The following is a 24,742-nucleotide window of genomic DNA, read 5'->3' as shown; positions in this document are numbered from 1 at the left end:
CGGGGGTTTTAAGTTTTACAAAGTCTAGTACTTACAAAATGATTCACGACAGGTAAATCGTATCCTGTAATCTTCACAGCTCCCATCTTCTTGTTCTTGATTTACACAAACAAAGCCATCAGTTACGCTGCACCTGATAATACAGAATTGGAGGATGTTTCAGTGTAAAGGGTCAAACAATTTCTGCTCTTCGAGATAACGTCGCAATCTCAGAATAAGATGAGAGAAATAATTATTTTACTCAGGGATGTTGTCTCCAGTGCTTGAAGCTGGAACTCCTGATGTTGTTTCCACCTCACAGGCAATCGGATTTCTGCAGATCTGACCAGGAAATTGTTTTCGGAGATTCACCAGATTTTCATAATCACCTTTGCCCAATGGGTCATCTCTATTAAACCAGCGGGTTTTGCAGTTGCCTAGTTGAACATAAACAAATTGTATTCTTCAAACCCAATGCTTCAGGCACAGAACTGAAGCTTTGATCTTAATAAGCACATGAAGGAATAATTGAAAGTGTTAGGTACATTCTGAAAGTGGTCACATTGAAGAGAAAATAAATTAAGTAAGGAATTTCAACATTTTTGGGACAGCTTAATTGGAAAGAAAGAAATGAATCATTTATCAAGAGAATTAATTGCTTATTTCTGTGTCTGAATGTTTTGTGCTATCAGTGTGTCCAGGATAATCGTAGAATCCTTACAAGTGTGGAAAGAGGTCATGCAGCCCATCGAGTCTATTCTGACTCTCAGAAGATCTTCCACTTACCATGGCCAATCCACATAACCTACACTTCTCTCTCGACTGTGGGAGGAAACTGAAGCAACTGGTGAAAACCCATGCAGACATAGGGAGAACATGCAAACACCAGACAGTCACCCAAGGCTGGAATTGAACCGGGATTCGTAACACTGCGAGGCAGCAGTGCTAACCACTGAGCCATTGTGCTGATTGTCAAAGGTTACATGCCACTAATTTGAGTTATTCCCCAGTTTCAGAATGAAAACTCATTCCAGCCTTTGTCACATACTTTGTCCATGAAACTGCTCATGGGATTACATTGCAGACTTGATTGAGTTTGAGATACAATATCCCCCTTGCATAAAAATGATTGAGGAGGTTAAGGCAGTGAATGCTGTCTATTTGGACTTTACTAAAGCATTTGACAAGGTTCCTCATGGTAGATTGGCAAAGAGGATTAAGTCACAGTCCACCCATGGTGAGTTGGCAAGTTGTGGCCTGGCAGCCTGGTTGTAAAGACAGAGGGTATTGCAGATGGGTGTTTTTTTTCACTGGAGGCCTGTGACCAGTGGTGTTCCACAAGGATCAGTCTTAGGACCTCGGTTTTTTTGAAATATATATTATTTGGATGAAATGTAGGTGGTCTGAGATTTGTAGATAACACTAAAATGGTGGAGTTGCCAATAGTGAAGAAGATATTCAAAGGATACAGCAGGATATAGACCAGTTGGAAATTTGGACAGAGGTGAAAATGTGTTGCTGGAACAGCGCAGCAGGTCAGGCAGCATCCAGGGAACAAGAGAATCGACGTTTCAGGCATAAGCCCTTCTGTCCGAAACGTCGATTCTCTTGTTCCCTGGATGCTGCCTGACCTGCTGCGCTGTTCCAGCAACACATTTTCAGCTCTGATCTCCAGCATCTGCAGACCTCACTTTCTCCTCGGAAAGTTGGGCAGACAAATAGCAGAGTTTAATCTAGACAAGGGTGAGGTGATGCATTCTGGAAGGTCAAATGCAAGAGGCAAGTATGCTGTAAATAGCAGGATCCTGAGGAACATTGATAAACAGAGGGATCTTGTGGTGCAATTCCATAGCTCCCTATGTGGCAATACAAGTGGATCAGGTAGTAAAGTAAGCATATGGCATGCTTGTCTTCACTGGTTGGGGAATTGAGTAAAAACGTTGGCAAATCATGTTCAGCAATATAAAGCTTTGGTTAGGCCACACTTGGAGTATTGGGTGCAATTCTGATTGCCACAGTATAGGAAGGATGTGGAGGCTTTGGAGAGGGTGCAAAAGGGGTTTATCAGGATTTTGCCTGGTTTGGAGAGTAGTACCTATAAACAAAGGTTGGACAAACTTGGACTATTCTCCTGGAGGCTGAGGGGCAATCCGATAGAAGTATATAAAATTATGACAGGCATGAATATGGTGGATAGTCAGAGTCATTTTTCCAGGATGGAAATGTCAATTACTTGGGAGCATAGGTTTAAGGTGAAAGGGGGAAAGTTTAAAGGAGATGTGCGAGCAATTTTATTTACACAGGGGCTGGTAGGTGTTTGGAACACACTGCCAGGGGAGGTAGTAGAAGCAGATGTGACAACAATGGTTAACAGTCACTTCAACAGACACACAAACAGGCAGGGAATCGAGGGATACAGACCATCTGCAGGCAGATGAGATTGATCTGAGTAGTGTTATGGTCGGCACGGACATGGTGGGCCGAAGGCGCTGTTCCTGTACTGCCTATGCTCTTAAAACCTTTCATCCAAAGGATGGTGGGAATCTGAGCTCACTGCCTGTAAGGATGGTCGAAGCAAAAACCCTGATAACATTTAAGAAATATTTTGATGTGTACTTGTGATACCAAGGCTGTGGGCCAAGTGCTGAAAAATGGGGTTAGGTTATGACCAGCATGAATACAATGGTCTGAAGGGCCTTTTTCCAAGTTGCAGATCTCTATGACTCTATAACTTGATTGGATGAGAGATGAAACAGAGCTAACTGTTCAGGTTCATGACATTTTAGCAGCTTTGGCCAGCATTCCTACTTCTGATAAAATAACGTCAACCTAATACATCAATTCTTTTTCTCTCCACATATGTTGTCTGACCTGTTGAGTTTGTCAACATTTGTCATTTTTATTAAACTGTCCAACTTTGTCAGAAGTAAAAAAATCTCACAACACCAGATTATAGTCCAACAGGTTTGTTCAAAAGTGCAAGCTTTCGGAGTGCTGCTCCTTCGTCAGGAAGCTAATGGGGCAGGATCATAGGAATAGAATTTATAGTAAAAGATCAAAATGTCATACAACTGATGTGATGTACTGAACAAATCTAGATTGCTGATAAGTATTTAATCACTTCGAATGGGGGGGTGCAGGTTTTGATTGATTAATATGTAAATCTCAGAATTTCTTTCAAGTCATATCACCGAGATAATGTAAGGTTTTACCAGTATAAGAAAAAGGTGACATCTCAGTTCAGACAATGCATTAAGGGTGTGAGGTTAGAGTCGGTCTGTATCCCAACCTTGAGTCAGACTGGTTCTATTTCCAAAGTAGGAGTTTATAAAATGTCTCGTGGACTGACTGCCTACAGATTGTGTGACTGCCTGCAGAATGTATCTGCAAATCTGGAAGGTCAGTGTGGACTTGTTGGGCCAAATGGCCTGTTTTCACACTTTAGGGGTTCTATTCTATTCTATTCGATTCGATTCTAATACATCACCTCAATTGTATAACACTTTGATCTTTTACTATAAATTCTGTGTCCTATGATCCTGCCCCATTAGCTACCTGATGAAGGAGCAAAGCTCCAAAAGCTTATACTTTCAAATAAACCTGTTGGACCATAACCTGGTGTTGTGTGATTTAATGTTGTCAACCCCAGTCCAACACCAGCACCTCAAACTCATCAACTTTGTCAGTATTTTGTTATGTAAAATTGCACAAATCAATGGCATGACTGAAGGCTAAATACTGGGCTTGATATTCATAAATTTTCATTCATTTTTACATGTTTCCGAAGATCTTGACTATATATTCAAATGAGTCTCTTTTAGTCCCTTGCTTTGTGCATCTTGCAGTAGCAACTGAATTACAACACTGAATATAGAGCAACTGTTACCAAAGTGGGATACTTACAAAAAGATTCAGGGCAGGTAAACCGAATTCTGTAATCTTCACAGCTCCCATCCGCTTGGTCCTTGTTCAGACAAACAAATCCAGTAGAAATGCTGCAGCTGTTTAATACAGAATGATGCAAAAGGATACCATTATAGTTGCTTAAACAATTTATACTCTTTGCGAATGATGTGAAATAGTGTGAAATTATCAAAATAAGTTTTTACGGGGCAATGTTGTCTCCACTGCTTGATGCTGGAAGTCCTGATGTTGTCTCCACTTCACAGGCAACTGGATTAGTGCAGATCTGCTCAGGATATTCTTTCCGGAGACTTGCAAAATCTTCATAATCCCCATTGCCTGATGGGTTATCACGATTAAGCCATTCCGTTTTGCAACTACCTAGTTAAAGGAAGGAAACAAAAGGTAAATAGCACATTTCAAGACAGAACTTAAGCCTGAGGTATACTAGTTTGAAAGTAGAAACTGAAGGTAACAACTGGACTCCCAGTGCTGACCTAGCTGAAAATTAATTACTGAGAATTAATAATAATTGGATTAATTAATGATTTTAGAGAATAATAATATTCATTAATGTTTTACCAGATTTGAAAGTACCAGGAACAATTCCTAGAGTAAAATGTACTCTACATTGCAGAATACAATTATGTCTTATGGGAGCAAACCACTCAGATGATATCTAAACATGAAGCAAACTTGCAGCATTTTATTTAACGCTATTGCTCATGTGAAAGGTAACAACAATTAACTGCTGGAAGTATCCAACAATATTTGCCCATCAGAGGAGGTGACAGCCTAATAGTATTATCGCTGGTATATTAATCCAGAGAACCAGTGTAACTGTCATGGGGACCTAGGTTCAAATCCCACCACAGTAAATAGTGACATTTGAATTACAGGTCTGGAATTAAGAGTCTAATGGTAACCATGAATCCATTGTTAATCATTGGAAAAACCATCTGGTTCCCTTATGTCCTTTAGGGAGGGAAACTACCATCCTTAGTTGATCTGGCCTGTGATTCCAGACCGACAGCTATGTGGTTGATTCTTAACTGCCTGCTGGGCAATTAGGAATGGGCAATAAATGCTGGCCACAGAGAGAAACCAAGTGCCCCAGGCTGTTCTGCCTGTTTCTGCAGCAGCATAAGGAATACTAGTTGGCCATTCAGCCCCTCATGTCTGCTCCATCAATCAACAGGATCATGGCTGATCCAATATTCCTTAAGACCACTTTCCGGTCTTTTCCCCTTAACGCTTGCTATATCTCAGTCTTAAATATACACAAGGACTCTGTGCCCACAGCTCTCTGTGGCAAGAATTCCAAAGGCTCTAAACCATTGAGAAAAGAAATTCCTCCTTATCTCATTCATAAATTGACATCCATTAATTCTGAGACTGTGACTTCTGGTTCTAAACTCTCCCGTGACAGGAAACATTGTCTCAGTATTTACTCTGTCAAGCCCCTTAAGAAGTATATATATGATTCAATTAGATCACCACTCATTCTTCTAAACTCCAGAAGGTAGAGTCCCAAGCTGTTTATCCTTTGCTCATAAGGCAATCCCTCCATACTGAGAGAAAGTGAGGGCTGCAGATGCTGGAGATCAGAGCTGAAAATGTGTTGCTGGAAAAGCGCAGCAGGTCAGGCAGCATCCAAGGAACAGGAGAATCGACGTTTCGGGCATAAGCCCTTCTTCAGGAATGAGGAAAGTGTGTCCAGCAGGCTAAGATAAAAGATAGGGAGGAGGGACTTCGGGGAGGGGCTTTGGAAATGCGATAGGTGGAGGGAGGTCAAGGTGAGGGTGATAGGCTGGAGTGGGGTGGGGGCGGAGAGGTCGGGAAGATGATTGCAGGTTAGGGAGGCGGTGCTGAGTTCGAGGGATTTGACTGAGACAAGGTGGGGGGAGGGGAAATGAGGAAACTGGAGAAGTCTGAGTTCATCCCTTGTGGTTGGAGGGTTCCCAGGCAGAAGATGAGGCGCTCTTCCTCAAACCGTCGTGTTGCCATGGTCTGGCGATGGAGGAGTCCAAGGACCTGCATTTCCTTGGTGGAGTGGGAGAGGGAGTTAAAGTGTTGGGCGACGGGGTCGTTGGGTTGGTTGGTCCGGGTGTCCCAGAGGTGTTCTCGGAAATGTTCCGCAAGTAGGCGGCCTGTCTCCCCAATATAGAGGAGGCCACATCGGGTGCAGCGGATGCAATAGATGATGTGTGTGGAGGTGCAGGTGAATTTGTGGCGGATATGGAAGTGTCCCTTGGGGCCTTGGAGGGAAGTAAGGGGGGAGGTGTAGGCGCAAGTTTTGCATTTCTTGCGGTTGCCGGGGGAGGTACCGGGAGTTGAGGTTGGGTTGATGGGGGGTGTGGACCTGACGAGGGAGTCACAGAGGGAGTGGTCTTTTCGGAACGCTGATAAGGGAGGGGAGGGAAATATATCACTGGTGATGGGGTCCGTTTGGAGGTGGTGGAAATGACGGCGGATGACACGTTGTACATGGAGGTTGGTGGGGTGGTAGGTGAGGACCAGTGGGGTTCTGTCCTGGTGGTGGTTGGAGGGATGGGGCTCAAGGGCGGAGGAGTGGGAAGTGGAAGAGAAGCAGTGGAGGGCATCGTCGACTACGTCTGGCGGGAAATTGCGGTCCTTGAAGAAGGAGGCCATCTGGGTTGTACGGTTTTGGAACTGGTCCTCCTGGGAGCAGATGCGGCGGAGACAAAGGAATTGGGAATATGGGATGGCGTTTTTACAGGGGGCAAGGTGGGAGGAGGTGTAGTCTAGGTAGCTGTGGGAGTTGGTCGGTTTATAGTAGATGTCCGTGTCGATTCGGTCACCCGAGATAGAAATGGAAAGGTCTAGGAAGGGGAGGGAGGAGTCTGAGATGGTCCAGGTGAAAGGTATTGGTAAAGTGGGTGAACTGTTCAACCTCCTCGTGGGAGCATGAGGCAGCGCCGATACAGTCATCGATGTAGCGGAGGAAAAGGTGGGGGGTGGTGCCAGTGTAGCTGCGGAAGATGGACTGTTCCACATATCCTACGAAGAGGCAGGCATAGCTGGGGCCGGTGCGGGTGCCCATGGCTACTCCTTTGGTTTGGAGGAAGTGGGAGGATTGGAAAGAGAAGTTGTTCAGGGTGAGAACCAGTTCAGTCAGTTGAAGGAGGGTGTCAGTAGAACGGTACTGGTTGGTACGGCGGGAGAGGACGAAGCGGAGGGCATTAAGTCCTTCATGATGGGGGATGGAGGTGTACAGGGATTGGATGTCCATGGTGAAGATAAGGCGTTGGGGACCGGGGAAGCGAAAATCATGGAGGAGGTGGAGGGCGTGGGTGGTGTCCCGAACGTAGGTGGGGAGTTCTTGGACGAAGGGGAACAGGACCGTGTCGAGTAATGCAGAGATGAGTTCGGTGGGGCAGGAGCAGGCTGAGACAATGGGTCGCCGGGACAGTCAGGTTTGTGGATTTTGGGCAGGAGGTAGAAACGGGCGGTGCGGGGTTGTGGGACTATGAGGTTGGAGGCGGTGGATGGGAGATCCCCTGAGGTGATGAGGTTCTGGATGGTCTGGGAGATGATGGTTTGGTGGTGGGAGGTGGGGTCATGGTCAAGGGGGCAGTAGGAGGAGGTGTCCGCGAGCTGGCGTTTAGCTTCAGTGGTGTAAAGGTCGGTGCGCCAAACTACTACCGCGCCTCCCTTGCCTGCTGGTTTGATAGTGAGGTTGGGGTTGGAACGGAGGGAGTGGAGGGCTGCACGTTCTGAGGGTGAGAGGTTGGAGTGGGTCAGAGGGGTGGAGAAGTTGAGGCGGTTAATGTCGCGGTGGCCGTTGGCTATATCGAGGGCGGGTAAGAGGGGTGTCCAGGTGGATGGGGTGTGTTGGAGGTGGGAGAAGGGGTCGTCAGAGGGTGGGCGAGAGTCTTGGTTGAAGAAGTAGGCGCGGAGGCGAAGGCGGCGAAAGAATTGTTCGATGTCACGCTGCGTGTTGAACTCGTTGATCCGAGAGCGTAGGGGAATGAAGGTGAGGCCTCTGCTGAGGACTGATCTTTCATCCTCAGAGAGGGGTAGTACTGGAGGGATAGTGAAAACACGGCAGGGCTAGGAGCTCGGACCTGGTGTGGGGCTGGAGCTGGGAGTGGGGGCGGGGTTAGGCGTGGGGGCAGGGACGGAGATTGGCGTGGGGGCGGAGTTGGGCGTGGTGACGGAGATCGGCGTGGGGACGGGGTTAGACGTGACGGAGATCGACGTGGGGGCGGGGTTAGACGTGGTGACATACTGGCGATCCCTCCATACTGGCGATCTTCCCACTGAACCTTCTCTGAACTCAACTGAAATAATATCAGCTCTTAAATAAGGACACCAAAACTGCTCAAGTGCTGCAGATGTGGTCTCACCAGCACCTTGTACAGTTGTAGTAAAACTTCCCTAGTTTTAAACTCCAACCCCTTGAAAAAGGGCCAACAGTCTCCCTGATTACCTGCTGCACCTGTGTGCTATGTTCATGTATTGTGTGCTCAAATATTGCCAAGCCCCTTTGTATTGCTTTTTGCAGCTTTTCCACATTTAAATAATATTCTAGATTAGATTACTTACAGTGTGGAAACAGGCCTTTTGGCCCAACAAGTCCACACCAACCCACACTCCTACATTTATCCCTTCATCTAACACTACGGGCAGTTTAGCATGGCCAATTCACCTGACCTGCACATTTTTGGATTGTGGGAGGAAACCGGAGCACCCGGAGGAAACCCATGCAGACACGGGGAGAACGTGCAAATTCCACACAGACAGTCACCTGAGGCGGGAATTGAACCCAGGTCTCTGGTGCTGTGAGGCAGCAGTGCTAACCATTGTGCCACCGTGCCGCCCCTGTTCTGCTCTTCTTTCCAAACCTTTCTGGTATTATACTGCATTTGCCAACTTTTTGTCCATTTACTTTTGCTTTGCATCTATTTTTGTGTCATCTACAAATTTGGCTACGATACATTTGCTTCCTTCCTTCAAGTCATTAAGATACATTGTGAACAATTGCAGTCCCAGCACTGACCCCAAGGGGAGCCATTAGTTATAGGTAGCCAACCTGAAAAAGAATCCTTATCCCTACTTGCTGTTTCATGTGCATTGGCCAATTCCTTATCCACGCCAATATAAAACCTTCATCACCATAGGCCTTAATCTTATGAAATAAACTTTTTGTGAGGTATCTTGTCGAATGCCTTCTGGAAGTGCAAATATTGCTTCTACTATCCATTCTGGTTCAGACTGATTTCCCTTTAATGAAGCCATGCTGACTCTGCTTGATCAGATTATGATTTTCCATGTGTTCTGCTATTACTTCTTGAGTAATTGATTCCAATACTTTCCTAACAAGAGATGTTAGGCTAATTGGCCTACAGTTACCCACTTTTTGCTTTTTTCCATTCTTGAACAGGGTTGTCACATTAGCATTTTTCCAATCCTTTTGTACTTCTTAGCTTTAAATTAAGGGGTGGTAGGTATAGGACAGATGTTCGGGGTAGATTCTTTACTCAGCGAGTCATGAGTTCATGGAATGCCCTGCCAGTAGCAGTGGTGGACTCTCCCTCTTTATGGGCATTTAAACGGGCATTGGATAGGCATATGGAGGATAGTGGGCTAGTATAGGTTAGGTGGGATTGGATCGGCGCAACATCGAGGGCCAAAGGGCCTGTACTGCGCTGTATTTTTCTATGTTCTATGTTCTCCAGAATCCAACGATTTTTGGAAAATTACAACCAATGCATTCATTACCTCTGTTACTGCCTCTTTTAGGATCCTAGGATGCAAGTCATCAGTGTTAAGGGATTTATCTACCTTTAGACTCAGATTCGTTTTTCTAATTCTACTTCTTTAATGATGATGATGGTACTTAATTGCGCTCCTGTACTGTTTAGCATTAATGGGATATTCAAAGCACCTTCCACCATAAAGATTGATATAAAAATAACTTTAACTCCTCTGCCATTTCCTTGTTCCCTATTACCATCTCCCCAGACTCTTTTTCTAAGGGGCCTATGTTCACTTTGACCTCTTTCTTCATTTTTTACAGATTTAAAGAAGCTCCTATTGTCTGTTTTTATATTCCTTGCTAGCTTGCCCTAATATATACTCTGTACATTTGAGTTGACATGAAGATATTTGGACTTGCACAGAAGCAGAATGATAAGAGTTTATCAGTATCCCCAATTATCAATGCCCCATTGTGACTAAAGCCACAATGCACAGGGAAAGCATTCATTTCTTAGGCACCACAGTACTTGAATTTATACAAGATCATACAAGATTTATATAAGGCAGAGTCAATAACCAAATTTTTTTTTTCAAAATTACTGATAGATACAGCTATACAAAGAAGATATCATCTGAACACATCTCCTGAAGACTAATGTTATTACACATACCCAAAGCTGCTCTCTTTTTCAGCTTCCCCCTTACCCCCTCCGAAACCTGTTCTTTCTCTCGCTCTTCCCCCTCCTCCCACAAGAACACCCCTTGCAGCCTCCTCCTTTCTTGTCTTTGGAGGATGAGATCTTCATAAATTACCTCTTTCACACAGAAAGACAATATTGCTCTAATTGACGCCTTAAAGGGACTATGTTTTCTAAGTCTGGGACAGCGTGATTAGCATCTTGAGCACCCTTCTGTCCTTCTCCTGCAAAGAAGAAGTGATAAAGGCAATGCAACAGTTGTTTTTGCAGAATTCAAAAGGCACATCTACATTATTTAACAGATCTTGTGGAACTTAAAATCTGAGGTTTAGAACGCTCTCATTGAAATTATTCACAAGTGTCTTAATAGAAGACTGTGCTAAGTCAGCTGTTGTCCCTGAATGTAAGCGGCTGGCTAATATTCTATACCTTTTGTAATGACAGGATAATAGTCATATCGGTCCTTTGAATGTTGGCGTCTTATTGCATTGTAGGTCTTTTATGCATTATTCTGTTATAACCCCCAGTAACGGAGTATCGTCAGCTTTTAATTTAAAAACTTAGCAAAGCAGCATTATATAATTTGCAGAAAAGTAGTCAGGAAATATCAATAACTTAACTTTTACAGGTGGTCAGTACTTACAAAAAGACTCAGGGCAGGTAAATCGTATTCTGTAATCTTCACAGCTTCTATTATCCTGCTCTGCATTCACACAGGCAAATCCACTAGAAACACTACACCTGTTTAATGTGGAAACAGACAATGTGACAAAGTAATTTTCAAAACAGTTTATGCTATTTGAAATAAAGTGACAACATCAACATCGGTGACAGGAATTGATATTTACTCAGGGATATTGTCTCCAGTTTCGGAGGCTGGAACTCCTGATGTCGTCTCCACTTCACAGGCAGTCGGCTTACTGCAGATTTGAGCGGGATATTCTTTTTGCAGATTCACAAGATCTTCATAATCACCATTTCCTGATGGATTATCACGATCAAACCACTCAGTTTTGCAGCTGCCTAATTAATGCAACAAACGAAATGCACCCTCTGAGCAATAGTTTTAAAAGTATGATTGAAGGATCTTGTCCAATGAGTGCAGAACTGAAGCATTAACATTGGGTCCTGCTGATTACCTGCCCACAAATTGCACAGAATAATTGGTTTTAACTAATATGGCCAAAGAAAATTCAGAGTATATAATATCCACATAGATCCACCTTACTTGTCCCCTTCCAGCCTTTCTCAGCTCCTTTTTAAGGTCTATTGTTAATACAAAACCAACATGAATCAAAATAAGATCCATTTGTCAATGGGCAGGTGGTAATTGCTGGAATCCAACTGAAAGTGGTCACACTGAGCTATGTAGTCATGATTGTACCCTCAACTACCCAACTACATAGCTAATCTATATAGGCCAGCACAGTTCCAGATGGCTACTTCACAACCATCAATGGTCAACTTGCTGTGAATGCACTTGGGGAAGAACTTCTGGCCCTCAGTAGGAAGTCCTGCCTAAGACAGCTGATTGACAATTGGCTTGGCTCTCCATTATCAGCGGCATCACGGGAAGGGCTGTCTACCAGTAGTACTGCAGCGGGGATGTAAGTAGCTGTTCTGCACTGCAGTAGGACTGGGTGTAGATCACGGATTTCACCAGGGCCAGTATGACAAAATTGTTGAAGTGGCTGACTGTCCAGAGTAGAAAGTCTCAATGAGGATGGAATCCCGCAGGGGCTATAGTTTGGGGACACTTTTATTATGTAATAACTGAAAAGCAGGACCTTGAGTGTAGCAATCTCTGGGTTATTATCAGGTCCACATGCTAGTGAGGCAAGGAGTAGAAAGATGAGACAGATGAATGCATGGCTAAACAGCTGACACAGGGGTGGCAGAGTTTCAGCTCTTGGATCATTAGTACTTATTCTGGGGCAGAGGTGATCTATTCAAGAAGGATGGTTGCATCTAAACTTGAGGGGAACCGACACCCTCGCAGGGAGGCTTGCTCGTACTATTCAGGATGGTTTAAACTACAGCGGCAGGGGGCAGGAACTAAAGTGGCAGGTCAGCTAGTGGAGGGATTGAGGGGAAGATGGATGTTAGGAACAGTAAATGAGAAAAGTAGGGCAGGCAGAGACAGGTAAATGAATGTGAAGGTACTAATCGGCTGAAGTATGTTTATTTCAATGCAAGGAGTATTATAGGTCGGGCAGATGATCTTAGAGCCTGAATCATGGGAATATGACATTATGGCAATTGCAGAAACATGGTTGAAAGGGGGACAGGACTGGCTGCTCAAGGCTCCAGGGTTTCATTGTTTTATATGAGATAGAGAGGAACAGAAAAGAGGTGGAGGAGTTGCATTACTAATCAGAGAGAATGTCACATCTGCACTCAGAGATGACATACTCAGGAGGACATAATTTAAAAACTTATCAAAGCAGCATTACAGAATTTACAGAAAAGTAGTCAGGAAATATAAATAACTGGGCGGCACGATGGCACAGTGGTTAGCACTGCTGCCTCACAGCGCCAGAGACCCGGGTTCAATTCCCGCCTCAGGCGACTGACTGTGTGGAGTTTGCACATTCTCCCCGTGTCTGCGTGGGTTTCCTCCGGGTGGTCCGGTTTCCTCCCACAATCCAAAAGATGTGCAGGTCAGGTGAATTGGCCATGCTAAATTGCCCGTAGTGTTAGGTTAGGGTAAATGTAGGGGTAGGGGTATGGGTGGGTTGCGCTTCGGCGGGGCGGTGTGGACTTGTTGGGCCGAAGGGCCTGTTTCCACACTGTAAGTAATCTAATCTAAAAAAAAACTTAACTTTTACAGGTGGTCAGTACTTACAAAACGACTCAGGGCAGGTGAATCGTATTCTGTAATCCTCACAGCTCCTATTATCCTGCTCTGCATTCACACAGGCAAATCCACTAGAAACACTACACCTATTTAATGTGGAAAGAGACGATGTGACAAAGTAATTTTCAAAACAGTTTATGCTATTTGAAATAAAGTGACAACATCAAAATCGGTGACAGAAATTGATATTTACTCAGGGATATTGTCTCCAGTTTCGGAGGCTGGAACTCCTGATGTCGTCTCCACTTCACAGGCAGTCGGCTTACTGCAGATTTGAGCGGGATATTCTTTTTGCAGATTCACAAGATCTTCATAATCACCATTTCCTGATGGATTATCACGATCAAACCACTCAGTTTTGCAGCTGCCTAATTAATGCAACAAACAAAATTGTGAGCAATAGTTTTAAAAATGTGATGAAAGGATCTTGTCCAATGAGGACAGAACTGAAACAGTAACATTGCACCCTGCTGATTATCTGCTTACAAATTGTACAGAATAATAATTGGTTTTAACTAATGAGGCCAAAGAAAATTCAGAGTCTTAAATATCCATTATTTTTCACTCTGTCAACCCTGGATAATATCTCAATTTACCCCTTCCAGCCTTCCTCAGCAACTTTTTAAGGTCTATTGTTAATACTAAACCAACATGAATCAAAATAAGATCCATTTATCAATGGGCAGGTGGTAGTTGCTGGAATCCAACTGAAAGTGGTCACAATGAGTTATGTAGTCACATCTGTACCCTCAACCACCCAACTACATAGTTCATCCATGTATGCCAACACTGCTCCAGATGGCTACTTCACAACCATTAATGATCAACTTGCTGTGAATGCACTTGAGAAAGAACTTCTGGTCCTCTGGTCCTTAGGTCCTGCCTAAGACAGCTGGTGGATAATTGGCTTAGCTCTCCATTATCAGCGGTATCACAGCAAGGGTTGTCTACCAGAGGTACTGCAGCGGGGATGTAGGACGCTGTTCTGCACTGCAGTAGGACTGGGTGTAGATCATGGATTTCGCCATGGCCAATATCTAATATTTGGTGAAATGGCTGACTGTCCAGAGTAGAAAGTCTCAATAAGGATGGAATCCTGGAGGGGGTTATAGTTTGGGGACACTTTTATTATGTAATAACTGAAAAGCAGGACCTCGAGTGTAGCAATCTCTGGGTTACTATCAGGTCTATGTGCTAGTGAAACAAGGAATAGAAAGATGGGACAGATGAATGCATGGCTAAAGAGCTGGCACGGGGTGGCAGAGTTTCAGGTTCTTGAATCATTGGGACTTCTTCTGAGTCAGAGGTGAACTCTACAAGAGGGCCAGGTTGCACCTAAACCTGAGGGGAACAAATATCCTCACAGGAAAGCTTGCTAGTGCTATTCAGGAGGGTTTAAGTTAGAGTGACAGGGGGCAGGAACCAGAGTAGCAGGTCAGCAAGGGATTGAGGAGAAGATGGATGTCAGGAACAGTAAGATAGATACGGAGGGCAGGCAGAGATAAGTAAATGTACATGATGGTACTAATGGGCTGAAGTATGTTAATTTCAATGCAAGGGGTATTAAATATAGGGCAGATGAGCTTACAATCTGGATCATGGGAATATGATATTGTGGCAATTACAGAAACTTGGTTGAGAGAGGAACAGGAGTGGCTCAAGGTTCCAGGGTTTCATTGTTTTAGATGAGACAGAGAGGAATACAAAAGAGGTGGAGGAGTTGCTTTATTAATCCGGAGAATGTCATATCTGCACTCAGCGAGGACATACTGAAGGTCTCATCCATTAAGGCATTATGGGTAGAGTTAAAAAGTATGATGGGTGCAAACACTCTGATAGGATTATATTATAGGCCCCCTAACAGCCACCAAGGAAGAAATATGTGGGCAGATTATGGAAAGTTGCAATAAAAACAGGGTTGTCATAGTGGATGACTTTAATTTCCCCAATGTTGACTGAGCCTCCCTTACAGTTAGAGTTTGAAACAGGTCAGAATTTGTTAAGTGCATCCAAGTGGTTTTCTTGAAACTGTAGGTGGATAGATCAACTACAGGAAAGGGTCATACCGGATCTTATATGGCTAACAGTTTCTTGCCGGCTGCCATTAGACTGCTGAATGGATCTCTCTAACTTGAAATGATGTTAATCTTGCTAATATTGACCTTGCTTTGTCCACCTCCTGTGCAGCCATAAGCTTGTAAGCCTCGCTTTGTCTAAGCAGCCCATGATTTGTATGCCCTTGCTTGCTATGATCTGCATATACGGCTTGCAAAACAAAATATTTCTCTGTACTTAGGTACATGTGATGGCAATAAATCAAATCAATTAAGTCAAATCAAATGTGCCTGCCCAGCTGACTGACCTTTCAGTGAGAGACCATTTTGGAAACAGTGATCACAACTCCTTAGGTTTTATGATTGCTACAAGGAAGGATAAGTCAGGACCTTGCGGGAAGGTACTAAACTGGGAAGGGAAATTACATCAGTATTTGGCAGGGGCTAGGGAGTGTTAATTGGGAGGAGCTGTTATTGGGGAAGTCTACATTTGACACATGGGATTAATTTTAAGACTTGCTGATCAGAGTTCAGGACTGGCATACAACAAAGAGCAAGGAAAATTACAGCATAGGGAGAGGCCCTTCGGCCCTTCAATCCTGTGCCAATCCAGATCCTCTATTTAAACCTGTCACCTATTTTCTGAGGATTTGTGTTCCTTTGCTCCCTGCCCATTCATGTATCTATCTAGATACATATTAAATGATGCCATCGTACGTGCCACCTCTGCTGGCAGCCCGTTCAAAGCACTCACCACCCTCTGCGTTAAGAACTTTCCACGCATATCTCCCTTAAACTTTTCCCCTCTCGCCTTGAGCTCATGACCCCCAGTAATTGAGTCCCTCACTCTGGGAAAAAAAGCTTCTTGCTATCCACCCTGTGTATACCTCTCATGATTTTGTAGACCTTTATAAGGTCCCCCCTCAACCTTTGTCTTTCAAATGAAAATAATCCTAATCTACTCAACATCTCTTCACAGCTAGCACCCTCCATATCAGGCAACATCCTGGTGAACCTCCTCTGCACTCTCTTCAAAGCATCCACATCTTTCTGGTAATGTGGCAACCAGAACTGTACGCAGTATTCCAAATGTGGCTAAAACAAAGTCCTTTACAACTTGACATGACCTGCCAACTCTTGTACTCAATAGCCTGTACAATGAAGGAAAGCATGCTGTGTTCCTTCTTGACCACTCCATTGACCTGTGTTGTCACCTTCAGTGAACAATGTACTTGAACACCCAGATCTCTCTATACATCAATTTTCTCCAGGGCTTTTCCATCTACTGTACAGTTTGCTCTAGACATAGATCTTCCAAAATGCGTCACCGCGTATTTGCCTGGATTGAACTCCATCTGCCATTTCTCCGCTCTATAATCTATCAATATTCTGCTGCATTCTCTGACAGTCCCCTTCACTTTCTGCCACTCCACCAATCTTAGTGTCATCTGCAAACTTGTTAATCAGATCACCTATACCTTCCTCCAGATCATTTATATATATCACATACAACAGATGACCCAGCAGGCATCCCTGTGGAACACCACTGGTCACAATTCTCTATTTTGAGTAACTCCTTTCCACTACTACTCTCTGTCTCCTGTTGTCCAACCAGTTCTCTATCCATCTAGCTAGTACAACCTGGACCCCAAGCGACTTCACTTTCTCCATCAGTCTACCATGGGGAACCATAACAAATGCCTTACTGAAGTCCATGTGTATGACATTGACAACCCTTCACTCGTCAATCAACTTTGTCACTTCCTCAAAGACTTCTATTAAGTCGGTAGACATGACTTTCCCTGCACAAAACCATGCCCATTTTCTTCCAAATGCAAATACATCCTATCCTTAAGTATTTTCTCCAGCAGCTTCCCTACCATTGACGTCAGGCTCACCGGTCTATAATTACTTGGATAATCCTTGCTACCCTTCCAAAACAAGGGGACAACATTAGCAATTCTCCAGTTCTCCGGACCTCACCCATGTTCAAGGATGCTGCAAAAATATCTATTAAGGCCCCAGTTATTCCTGTCTCACGTCCCTCAGCAACCTGGGATATGTCCCATCTGGACCTGGGGACTTGTCCACTTTAATGCCTTTTAGAATACCCAACACTTGCTCCCTGTTTATACTGACTTGACCTAGAGTAATCAAACATCTATCCCTAACCTCAACATCTGTCATGTCCCTCTCCCTGGTGAATAACAACACAAAGTACTCATTAAGGATCTCATCCATTTTCTCTGACTCCATGCATATTTCCCTCCTTTGTCCTTGAGTGGGCCAACCCTTTCTCTTATTACCCTCTTGTTCCATACATACAAATAAAAGGCTTTGGGATTTTCCTTAACCCTGTTCGCTAAAGATATTTCAAGACCCCTTTTAGTCCTTTTAATTCCTCGTTTCAGATTGGTTCTACTGTCTCGATATTCTTTCAAAGCGTCGTCTGTTTTCAGTCACCTAGACCTTACATATGCTTCCTTTTTCCTCTTAACTTGTCTCAAGATTTCACCTGTCACCCATGGTTCCCTAATCTTGCCATTTCTATCCCTAATTTTCACAGGGACATGTCTGTCCTGCACTCTACCCAACCTCACTTTAAAAGCCTCCCACAGATCAAATGTGGATTTACCCTCAAACAGCTGCTCCCAAACCACATTCCCCAGCTCCTGCCGAATTTTGCTACAGTTGGTCTTCCCCCAATTTAGCACTCTTCCTTTAGGATGACTCTCATCTTTGTCCACGAGTTTTCTAAAAATTACAGAATTGCAGAACTGTAATTCCTATTCCCAAAGTAATGCCTACGGAAACTTGAACCATCTGGCCGGGCCCATTCCCCAACATCAAGTCCAGTTCGGCCCCTTCCCAAGTTGAACTATTTACATACTGCTCTTTAAAATCCTCCTGGATGCTTCTTACAAACTCTGTGCCATCTAAACCTCTAACGTTAAGTGAATCCCAGTCAATGTTGGGAAAACGGCATGTTCCAGTAAGGACAAAGGATAAGGATGGCGAGTTAAGGGACTTTCAGATAACAAAGACAGTTGTGAATTGAGTCAAAAGGAGAAAAGAAGCACACATAAGGCTGATGAATCTAAAATTGGGACAGGGTCCATGAGGAATATAAGGAAAGCAGGAACAAACTCAAGCGAGTATTGGGAGAGCAAAATGGGCCATGACCTTGACAGGTAGGGTTAAAGAGAATCCCATTCTGTACATGAATTAAAAATAAGAAGATGACTATGGAGAAGGTAGGACCACTCCACAATAAAGGAGGGAACTTGTGCTTGGAGGCAGAGGATGTGGGCAAGATCTTAAATCAGTACTTTGTATTGGCATTCACCCAGGAGAAGGATAGGGAGGATATTGAGATTTGTGTGGAGCATGCTCAAGCATTTTGAGATCAAGAAAATATTGGTGTTTGGTCTCTTGAAGAGCATTAAGATGGATACATCCCCAGAGCCTGATAGTACAATTATGAAGTTGAAGGTGTGTACTGCACCTTTAAGAAAGAGTGAATGCTGTTTTGCATTGAGAGCTTAAGAAGCACCTGTCATTTGACGAATTAACAGTCCCAGAGTGTAGTGAAAAATTGAAAATATGTAACATTTGGCCGTGAAACAGATACCTGAGTTGGTTGCTGTTTTGACCACAATTCAAATTTAATCAATCAGTCCAAGTTATGCTCCAAGATACTAAAACCCAATCAAGATTGAATTTATTGTTTTGCCAAAATCAAACCAATGAGACAATCCAATGTTGGGGGTATAAAAGGTACTTTTCATATGAAAGACCTTCACACTAAAAATAAAGATGATGACCCAGGGAGATCTTTAGCCAGAAGTTGTGGTCCACATCAGCGTCAATGACACAGGTAGGAAAAGGGAGGTGGATATAAGACATAAATTCAGGGAACTAGGGTCGAAGCTTAGAGCTGGAACAAACAGAATTGTTAGTTGTGCCACGTGCTGATGAGGCAAGGAATAGGGGGAGAGAGCAGTTGAACACGTGGCTACAGGAATGGTGCAGGAGAGAGGGCTTCAGATACCTGGATAATTGGATCTCATTCTGGGGTAGGTGGGACCTCTACAAATGGGATGGTCCACATCTGAACCAGAGGACTACCAATATCTTGGGGGTTGCCGGAGGGGATTAGCTAATGCTTTTTGGGAGGGTTTAAATTAATTCAGCAGGGGGACGGGAACTGGAATTGTACTTCCAGTGTACAGGAGGTTGAGAGCAGTGAGATCAGAAATAAGGTTTCAAGGTCGCAAGAGTGTACCAGCAGGCAGGGAAGTGGTTTGAAGTGTATCTACTTCAACGCCAGGAGCATCTGGAATAAGGTGGGTGAACTTGCAGCATAGGTTGGTACCTGGGACTTCGATGTTGTGACCATTTCAGAGACATGGACAGAGCAGGTACAGGAATGGTTGTTGCAGATTCCGAGGTTTAGCTGTTTCAGTAAGAACAGGGAAGGTGGTAAAAGAGAGGGAGGCATTGTTAGTCAAGGACAGTATTACAGTGGCAGAAAGGACTTTTAATGAGGACTCGTCTGCTGAGGTAGTGTGGGCTGATGTTAGAAACAGGAAAGGAGAGTTCAACCTGTTGGGAGTTTTCTATAGCCCTCCACAAAGTTCCAGCAACGTAGAGGAAAGGATTGCAAAGATGATTCTGTATCGGAGTGAAAGTGACGGGGGAGTTGTTACGGTGGACTTCAATTTTCCAACTATTGACGAGAAACACTACAGCTTGAGTACTTTTGATGAGTCAGTTTTTGTCCAATATGTGCAGAATGGTTTCCTGACACAGTATGTAGAGAGGCCAACAAGGCGCGAGGCCACATTGGATTTGGTACTGTGTAATGAACCTGGCTAAGGATTAGATTTGGAGATAAGTGAGCACTTTGATAATAGTGACCGCTATTCAGTTACATTTACTTTAGAAATGGAAATGGATAAGTCTATACTGCAGGGCAAGAGTTACAGCTGGGGGAAAGGCAATAAGACAAAATTTAGGAAACTGCAGGGCATGGCCACAATTAAAAGTGGACCTTATTCATGGAACAGCTACTGCGTGTCCTTGGTAAGTATGTAACCGTCAGGCAGGGAGGAAATGGTTGAGTGAGGGAACCATGGTTTACTAAAGATGTTGAATCTCTTGTCAAGAGGAAAAACAAGGCTTATGTTAGGATGAGATGTGAAGGCTCAGTTAGGGCATTTGAGAGTTACAAGTTAGCCAGGAAAGACCTAAAGAGAGAGCTAAGAAGAGCCAGAAGGCGATATGAGAAGTCTTTAGCAGGTAGGATCAAGGAAGACCTTAAGTGTCTATACGTCTGTCAGAAATAAAAGAATGACGAGAGTAAGATTAGAGCCAGTAGTGGGAAGTTGTGTGTAGAGTCTGAGGAGATAGGAGAGGTGCTAAATAAATATTTTTCATCAGTATTCACAGTGGAAAAAGATGTTGTTGGGGACAATACTGAGATACAGGCTATTAGACCTGTCAGGATTGAGATTCACAAGGAAGAGGTGACAGCAATTCTGGAAAGTGTGAAAATAGATGCATCGCCAGGGCCAGATGGGATTTATCCCAGGATTCTCTGGAAAGCCATGGATGAGAATGCAGAAGCTTTGATTTTTATATCTTCATTGTCTACTGGAATAGCAAATGTTGTCCTCTTGTTTAGGAAGTGGAGTAGAGACAATCTGGTAATTATAGACCATTGAGCCTTACTGCAGTTGTGGGTAAAGTGTTGGAAAGGATTATAAGAGATAGGATTTATAATCATCTCAAAATGAATAATTTGATTAATAGTCAACATGATTTTGAGAAGGGTAGGTCATGCCTCATAAACCTTCATTGAGAAGGTGACCAAACAGGTAGATGAGGGTAAGGCGGTTGATGTGGTGTACATGGAGCTGAAAATGTGTTGCTGGAAAAGCGCAGCAGGTCAGGCAGCATCCAGGAAACAGGAGAATCGACATTTCGGGCATAAGCCCTTCTACATGGAGTTCAGTAAAGCATTTGATAAGGTTCTCCACTGTAGGCTACTGCAGAAAATACAGAGGCATGGGATTGAGGGTGATTTAGCGGTTTGGATCAGTAATTGACGAGCTGAAAGACGACAGAAGGTGGTTGATGAAAAATGTTTGTCCTGGAGTTCAGTTATTAGTGGGGTACCGCAAAGATCTGTTTTGGGACCACTGCAGTTTCTTGTTTTTATAAATGGCCTGGATTAAAAGGACGGGTTAGTAAATTTGCAGATGACACTAAGGTCATGCGAAAGGATGTTGTAGGCTACAGATAAGCTGCAGAGGTGGCAAATGGAGTTTAATCTGGAAAAGTGTGAGGTGATTCACTTTGGAAGGAGTAACAGGAATACAGAGTACTGGGCTAATGGTGATTCTTGGTAGTGTGGATGAGCGGAGAGATCTTGGTGTCCATGTACATGGATCTCTGAAATTTGCCACCCAGTTGATAGGGTTGTTAAGAAGGCATACAAGGTACGTTAGCTTTTATTGGAAGAGGGATTGCGTTTCGGAGCCATGAGGTCATGTTGCAGCTGTACAAAACTCTGGTGCGGTCACACTTGGAGTATTGCGTACAGTTCTAGTTGCCGCATTGCGGGAATGATGTGGAAGTGGTGGAAAGGGTGCAGAGGAGATTTACCAGGCTTTTGCCTGGTATGGAGGGAAGGTCTTATGAGGAAAGACTGAGGCACTTGAGGCTGTTTTTGTTACAGAGAAGAAAGTTGATAGGTGACTTAATAGAGACATACAAAATGATCAGAGGGTTAGATAGGTTGGGCAGTGAGAGCCCTTTTCCTTGGATGGTGATGGCTAGCATGAGGGGACATAGCTTTAAATTGAGGGATGATAGATATAGGACAGGTGTCAGACGTAGTTTCTTTACTCAGAGAGTATTGGAATGCCTTGCCTGAAACAGTAGTAGACTCACCAACTTTAAGGGCATTTGAATAGTCATTGGATAAACATATGGATGATAATGGGATAGTGTAGGTTTGATGGGCTTTAGATTGGTTTCATAGGTTGGCGCAACATCGAGGGCTGAAGGACCTGTACTGCACAGTAATGTTCTATGTTCTGTACAGAAGAAAGACACCGCAGACGGAATCTGCTGTCTGGTTTTGAAATGAAGTTGATGCAATTTAAATAAGTGTTTTATTGGAACAGTATATTGTTATAGCATTGGAGGCAGATAATAAGCAGTTAAGAGAAAGGTGGGGAGGGGGAAGGGGTTAGAATTATGAATAGTTGCTGTTTAATGAGGCAAGAGAGGCAAGAGAGGAGAGGATACAAAATCTTTGTATCCTTGTTCGTCAGTGGAAAGGTCCTGGAGGACTGATGAATAATGTTGTTCCTCTGTTCAAGAAGGGAAATAGGGATAAATCAGGAAACTGTAAATCAGTGGTTAGGAAGCTATTGGAGAGAATTCTTAGGGACAGAATTTACATGCATTTAGAAAAGTATGGCCTAATTAGGGACAGTCAGTATGGCTTTATGTGGGCAGGCCATGTCTTACTAATTAGATTGGATTTTTTTGAGGAGGTGACAAAGTCGATCAATGAGGGTAGAGCAATGGATGTTGGCTACATGGATATTAGTGAACCTTTTGACGAGGTCCTTCATGGTAGGCTTATCCAGAAGATGAATGGGATCCACAGTGAGGTGACCAGATGGATTCAGAATCCCTTGCCCATAGAAGGCAGAGACCAGTGGTAGAAGGTTGTTTTTCTGGCTGGAGGCTCATGACTCATGGTGTTCCACAGGGATCCATACTGGGACTTCTGTTGTTTGTGATATATACAAATGACTTCAATGAAAATATAGACAGGTGGATTAACAAATTTGCAGACGATACAAAGAATGGTGAAGTTGTGTAAAATGTCGAAGGTTGTCAAAGAATACAGCAGGATATAGATCAGTTCCAGATATGATCAGAAATATGGCATTTAATCTGGGTAAATGTGAGGTGCTGTACTTTGAGAGAGGAAATGCGAAAGAAACTATACAGTTAATGGCAGGGCCTTGAACAGCACTCGTGTACAGAAGGATCTTGTGGTTCAACTTCCTAGCTCCATGAAAGTAGCCATGCAAGTAGATAGGGTGATAAAGAAGGCATATGGCATGCTTGTCTATTTTGTTGGGGAGTTGAGTAGAAGATGTCGTATGACTTTGGTTAGGCCACACTTAGAGTATTGAGTTCAGGTCATCACATTCAGGAAGGATTAGATTAGATTAGATTACTTACAGTGTGGAAACAGGCCCTTCAGCCCAACAAGTCCACACTGACCCGCCGAAGCGCAACCCACCCATACCCCTACATTTACCCCTTTAACCTAACACTATGGGCAATTTAGCATGGCCAATTCACCTGACCCGCACATCTTTGTGACCGTGGGAGGAAACCGGAGCACCTGGAGGAAACCCACGCAGACACGGGGAGAATGTGCAAACTCCACACAGTCAGTCGCCTGAGTCGGGAATTGAACCCGGGTCTCTGGCGCTGTGAGGCAGCAGTGCTAACCACTGTGCCACCGTGCCCCCCACGGATGTGGACGCTTTGGATTTATTTGATTTGATTTATTGTAGTCATGTGTATCGAAGTACTGTGAAAATCTTCATTTCCTGGCTGTACAGGCAGATCATTACATGTAAGGACATAGAGATCGCAGGGTGCTTCGACATAATGAGGCATACAGACTACACTGCACAGGAGGTGCATGAAGCAAGATCCACATTGACAAAAACAACATTACTTAATGTTAGAGAGTCCATTCATCAGTTTAATAAGGGCAGGGAAGAAGCTGTTCTTGAACATGGTGCATGTGTTCAAGCTTCTGCAACGTCTGCCTGACAGAAGAGATTGCATTACCAGCTTGGGAGGGGTTTTTGATGATGTTGGCAGCCTTTCCACACCAGCAAGAGACCATGGATGGAAGGGCGGCTTCTGTGTTGGTCTTGGTTGAGCATACAATCTTCTGTTGAGCATACAAACATCCTACAGTGCTGAGCAGAGCAGTCGCTGTACCAGGCCATTATGCATCTGGATGGTATGCTTTCACGGTGCATCTGTCAAAATTGGTGAAGGTGCAGAAGAGGTTTACCAGGGTGTTACCTGGATTAGAGGGTATAGGCTATAAAGGAGAAGCTAAAAAAACTCAGGTTGATTTGTCTGGAATGGCAAAATTGAGAGGAGACTTGATAGAAGGCTATAAAATTATGAGATGCATAGATAGCGGTGATGGTCAGAATAATTGTCCCAGCATTGAAATGTCTAACGGGACATTCATTTAAGAGGAGAGAGGGAAAGTTCAAAGGAGATGTGAGGGACAAGTTTTATTTACACACAGAGTGGTGGAGTCTGAAACGTGCTGCAAGAGGTGGTGGTGGTGGAGACAGATATTTTAGGGCTAGTTAAGAGACCTTTCGACCCTTGCATATGAATGGGCCAAGGGCAGGCAGATGGGATTAGTTTAGTTTGGCATCATGTTCCGCATAACATTG

General features: G+C 43.9%; 1 protein-coding gene across 1 annotated transcript in view; it reads right to left on the bottom strand.

Moving 5' to 3' along the window:
• The window catches only part of LOC122540084 (mucin5.7), an 86,578-nt gene that overhangs the window by 41,253 nt on the left and 20,583 nt on the right, over nt 1-24,742 (bottom strand). Inside the window, exons 9-16 of the mRNA XM_087980180.1 lie at nt 13,355-13,529; nt 13,150-13,247; nt 11,153-11,327; nt 10,948-11,045; nt 4,089-4,263; nt 3,883-3,980; nt 242-416; nt 36-133 (exon numbers count right to left, since the gene is read on the bottom strand). Of these exons, the coding sequence (XP_087836306.1) occupies nt 36-133; nt 242-416; nt 3,883-3,980; nt 4,089-4,263; nt 10,948-11,045; nt 11,153-11,327; nt 13,150-13,247; nt 13,355-13,529 (1,092 nt within the window). The remainder of the gene's footprint in view (nt 1-35; nt 134-241; nt 417-3,882; nt 3,981-4,088; nt 4,264-10,947; nt 11,046-11,152; nt 11,328-13,149; nt 13,248-13,354; nt 13,530-24,742) is intronic.

This window comes from Chiloscyllium plagiosum, unplaced genomic scaffold (assembly GCF_037043375.1).
Source record: "Chiloscyllium plagiosum isolate Xiang-an unplaced genomic scaffold, Cpla_swu_hap1 HiC_scaffold_37, whole genome shotgun sequence".
NCBI classification, from domain to species: domain Eukaryota; kingdom Metazoa; phylum Chordata; class Chondrichthyes; order Orectolobiformes; family Hemiscylliidae; genus Chiloscyllium; species Chiloscyllium plagiosum.
Note: the sequence above shows the minus strand (reverse complement) of the source record. Positions and strands in the feature narration are given on the sequence as shown.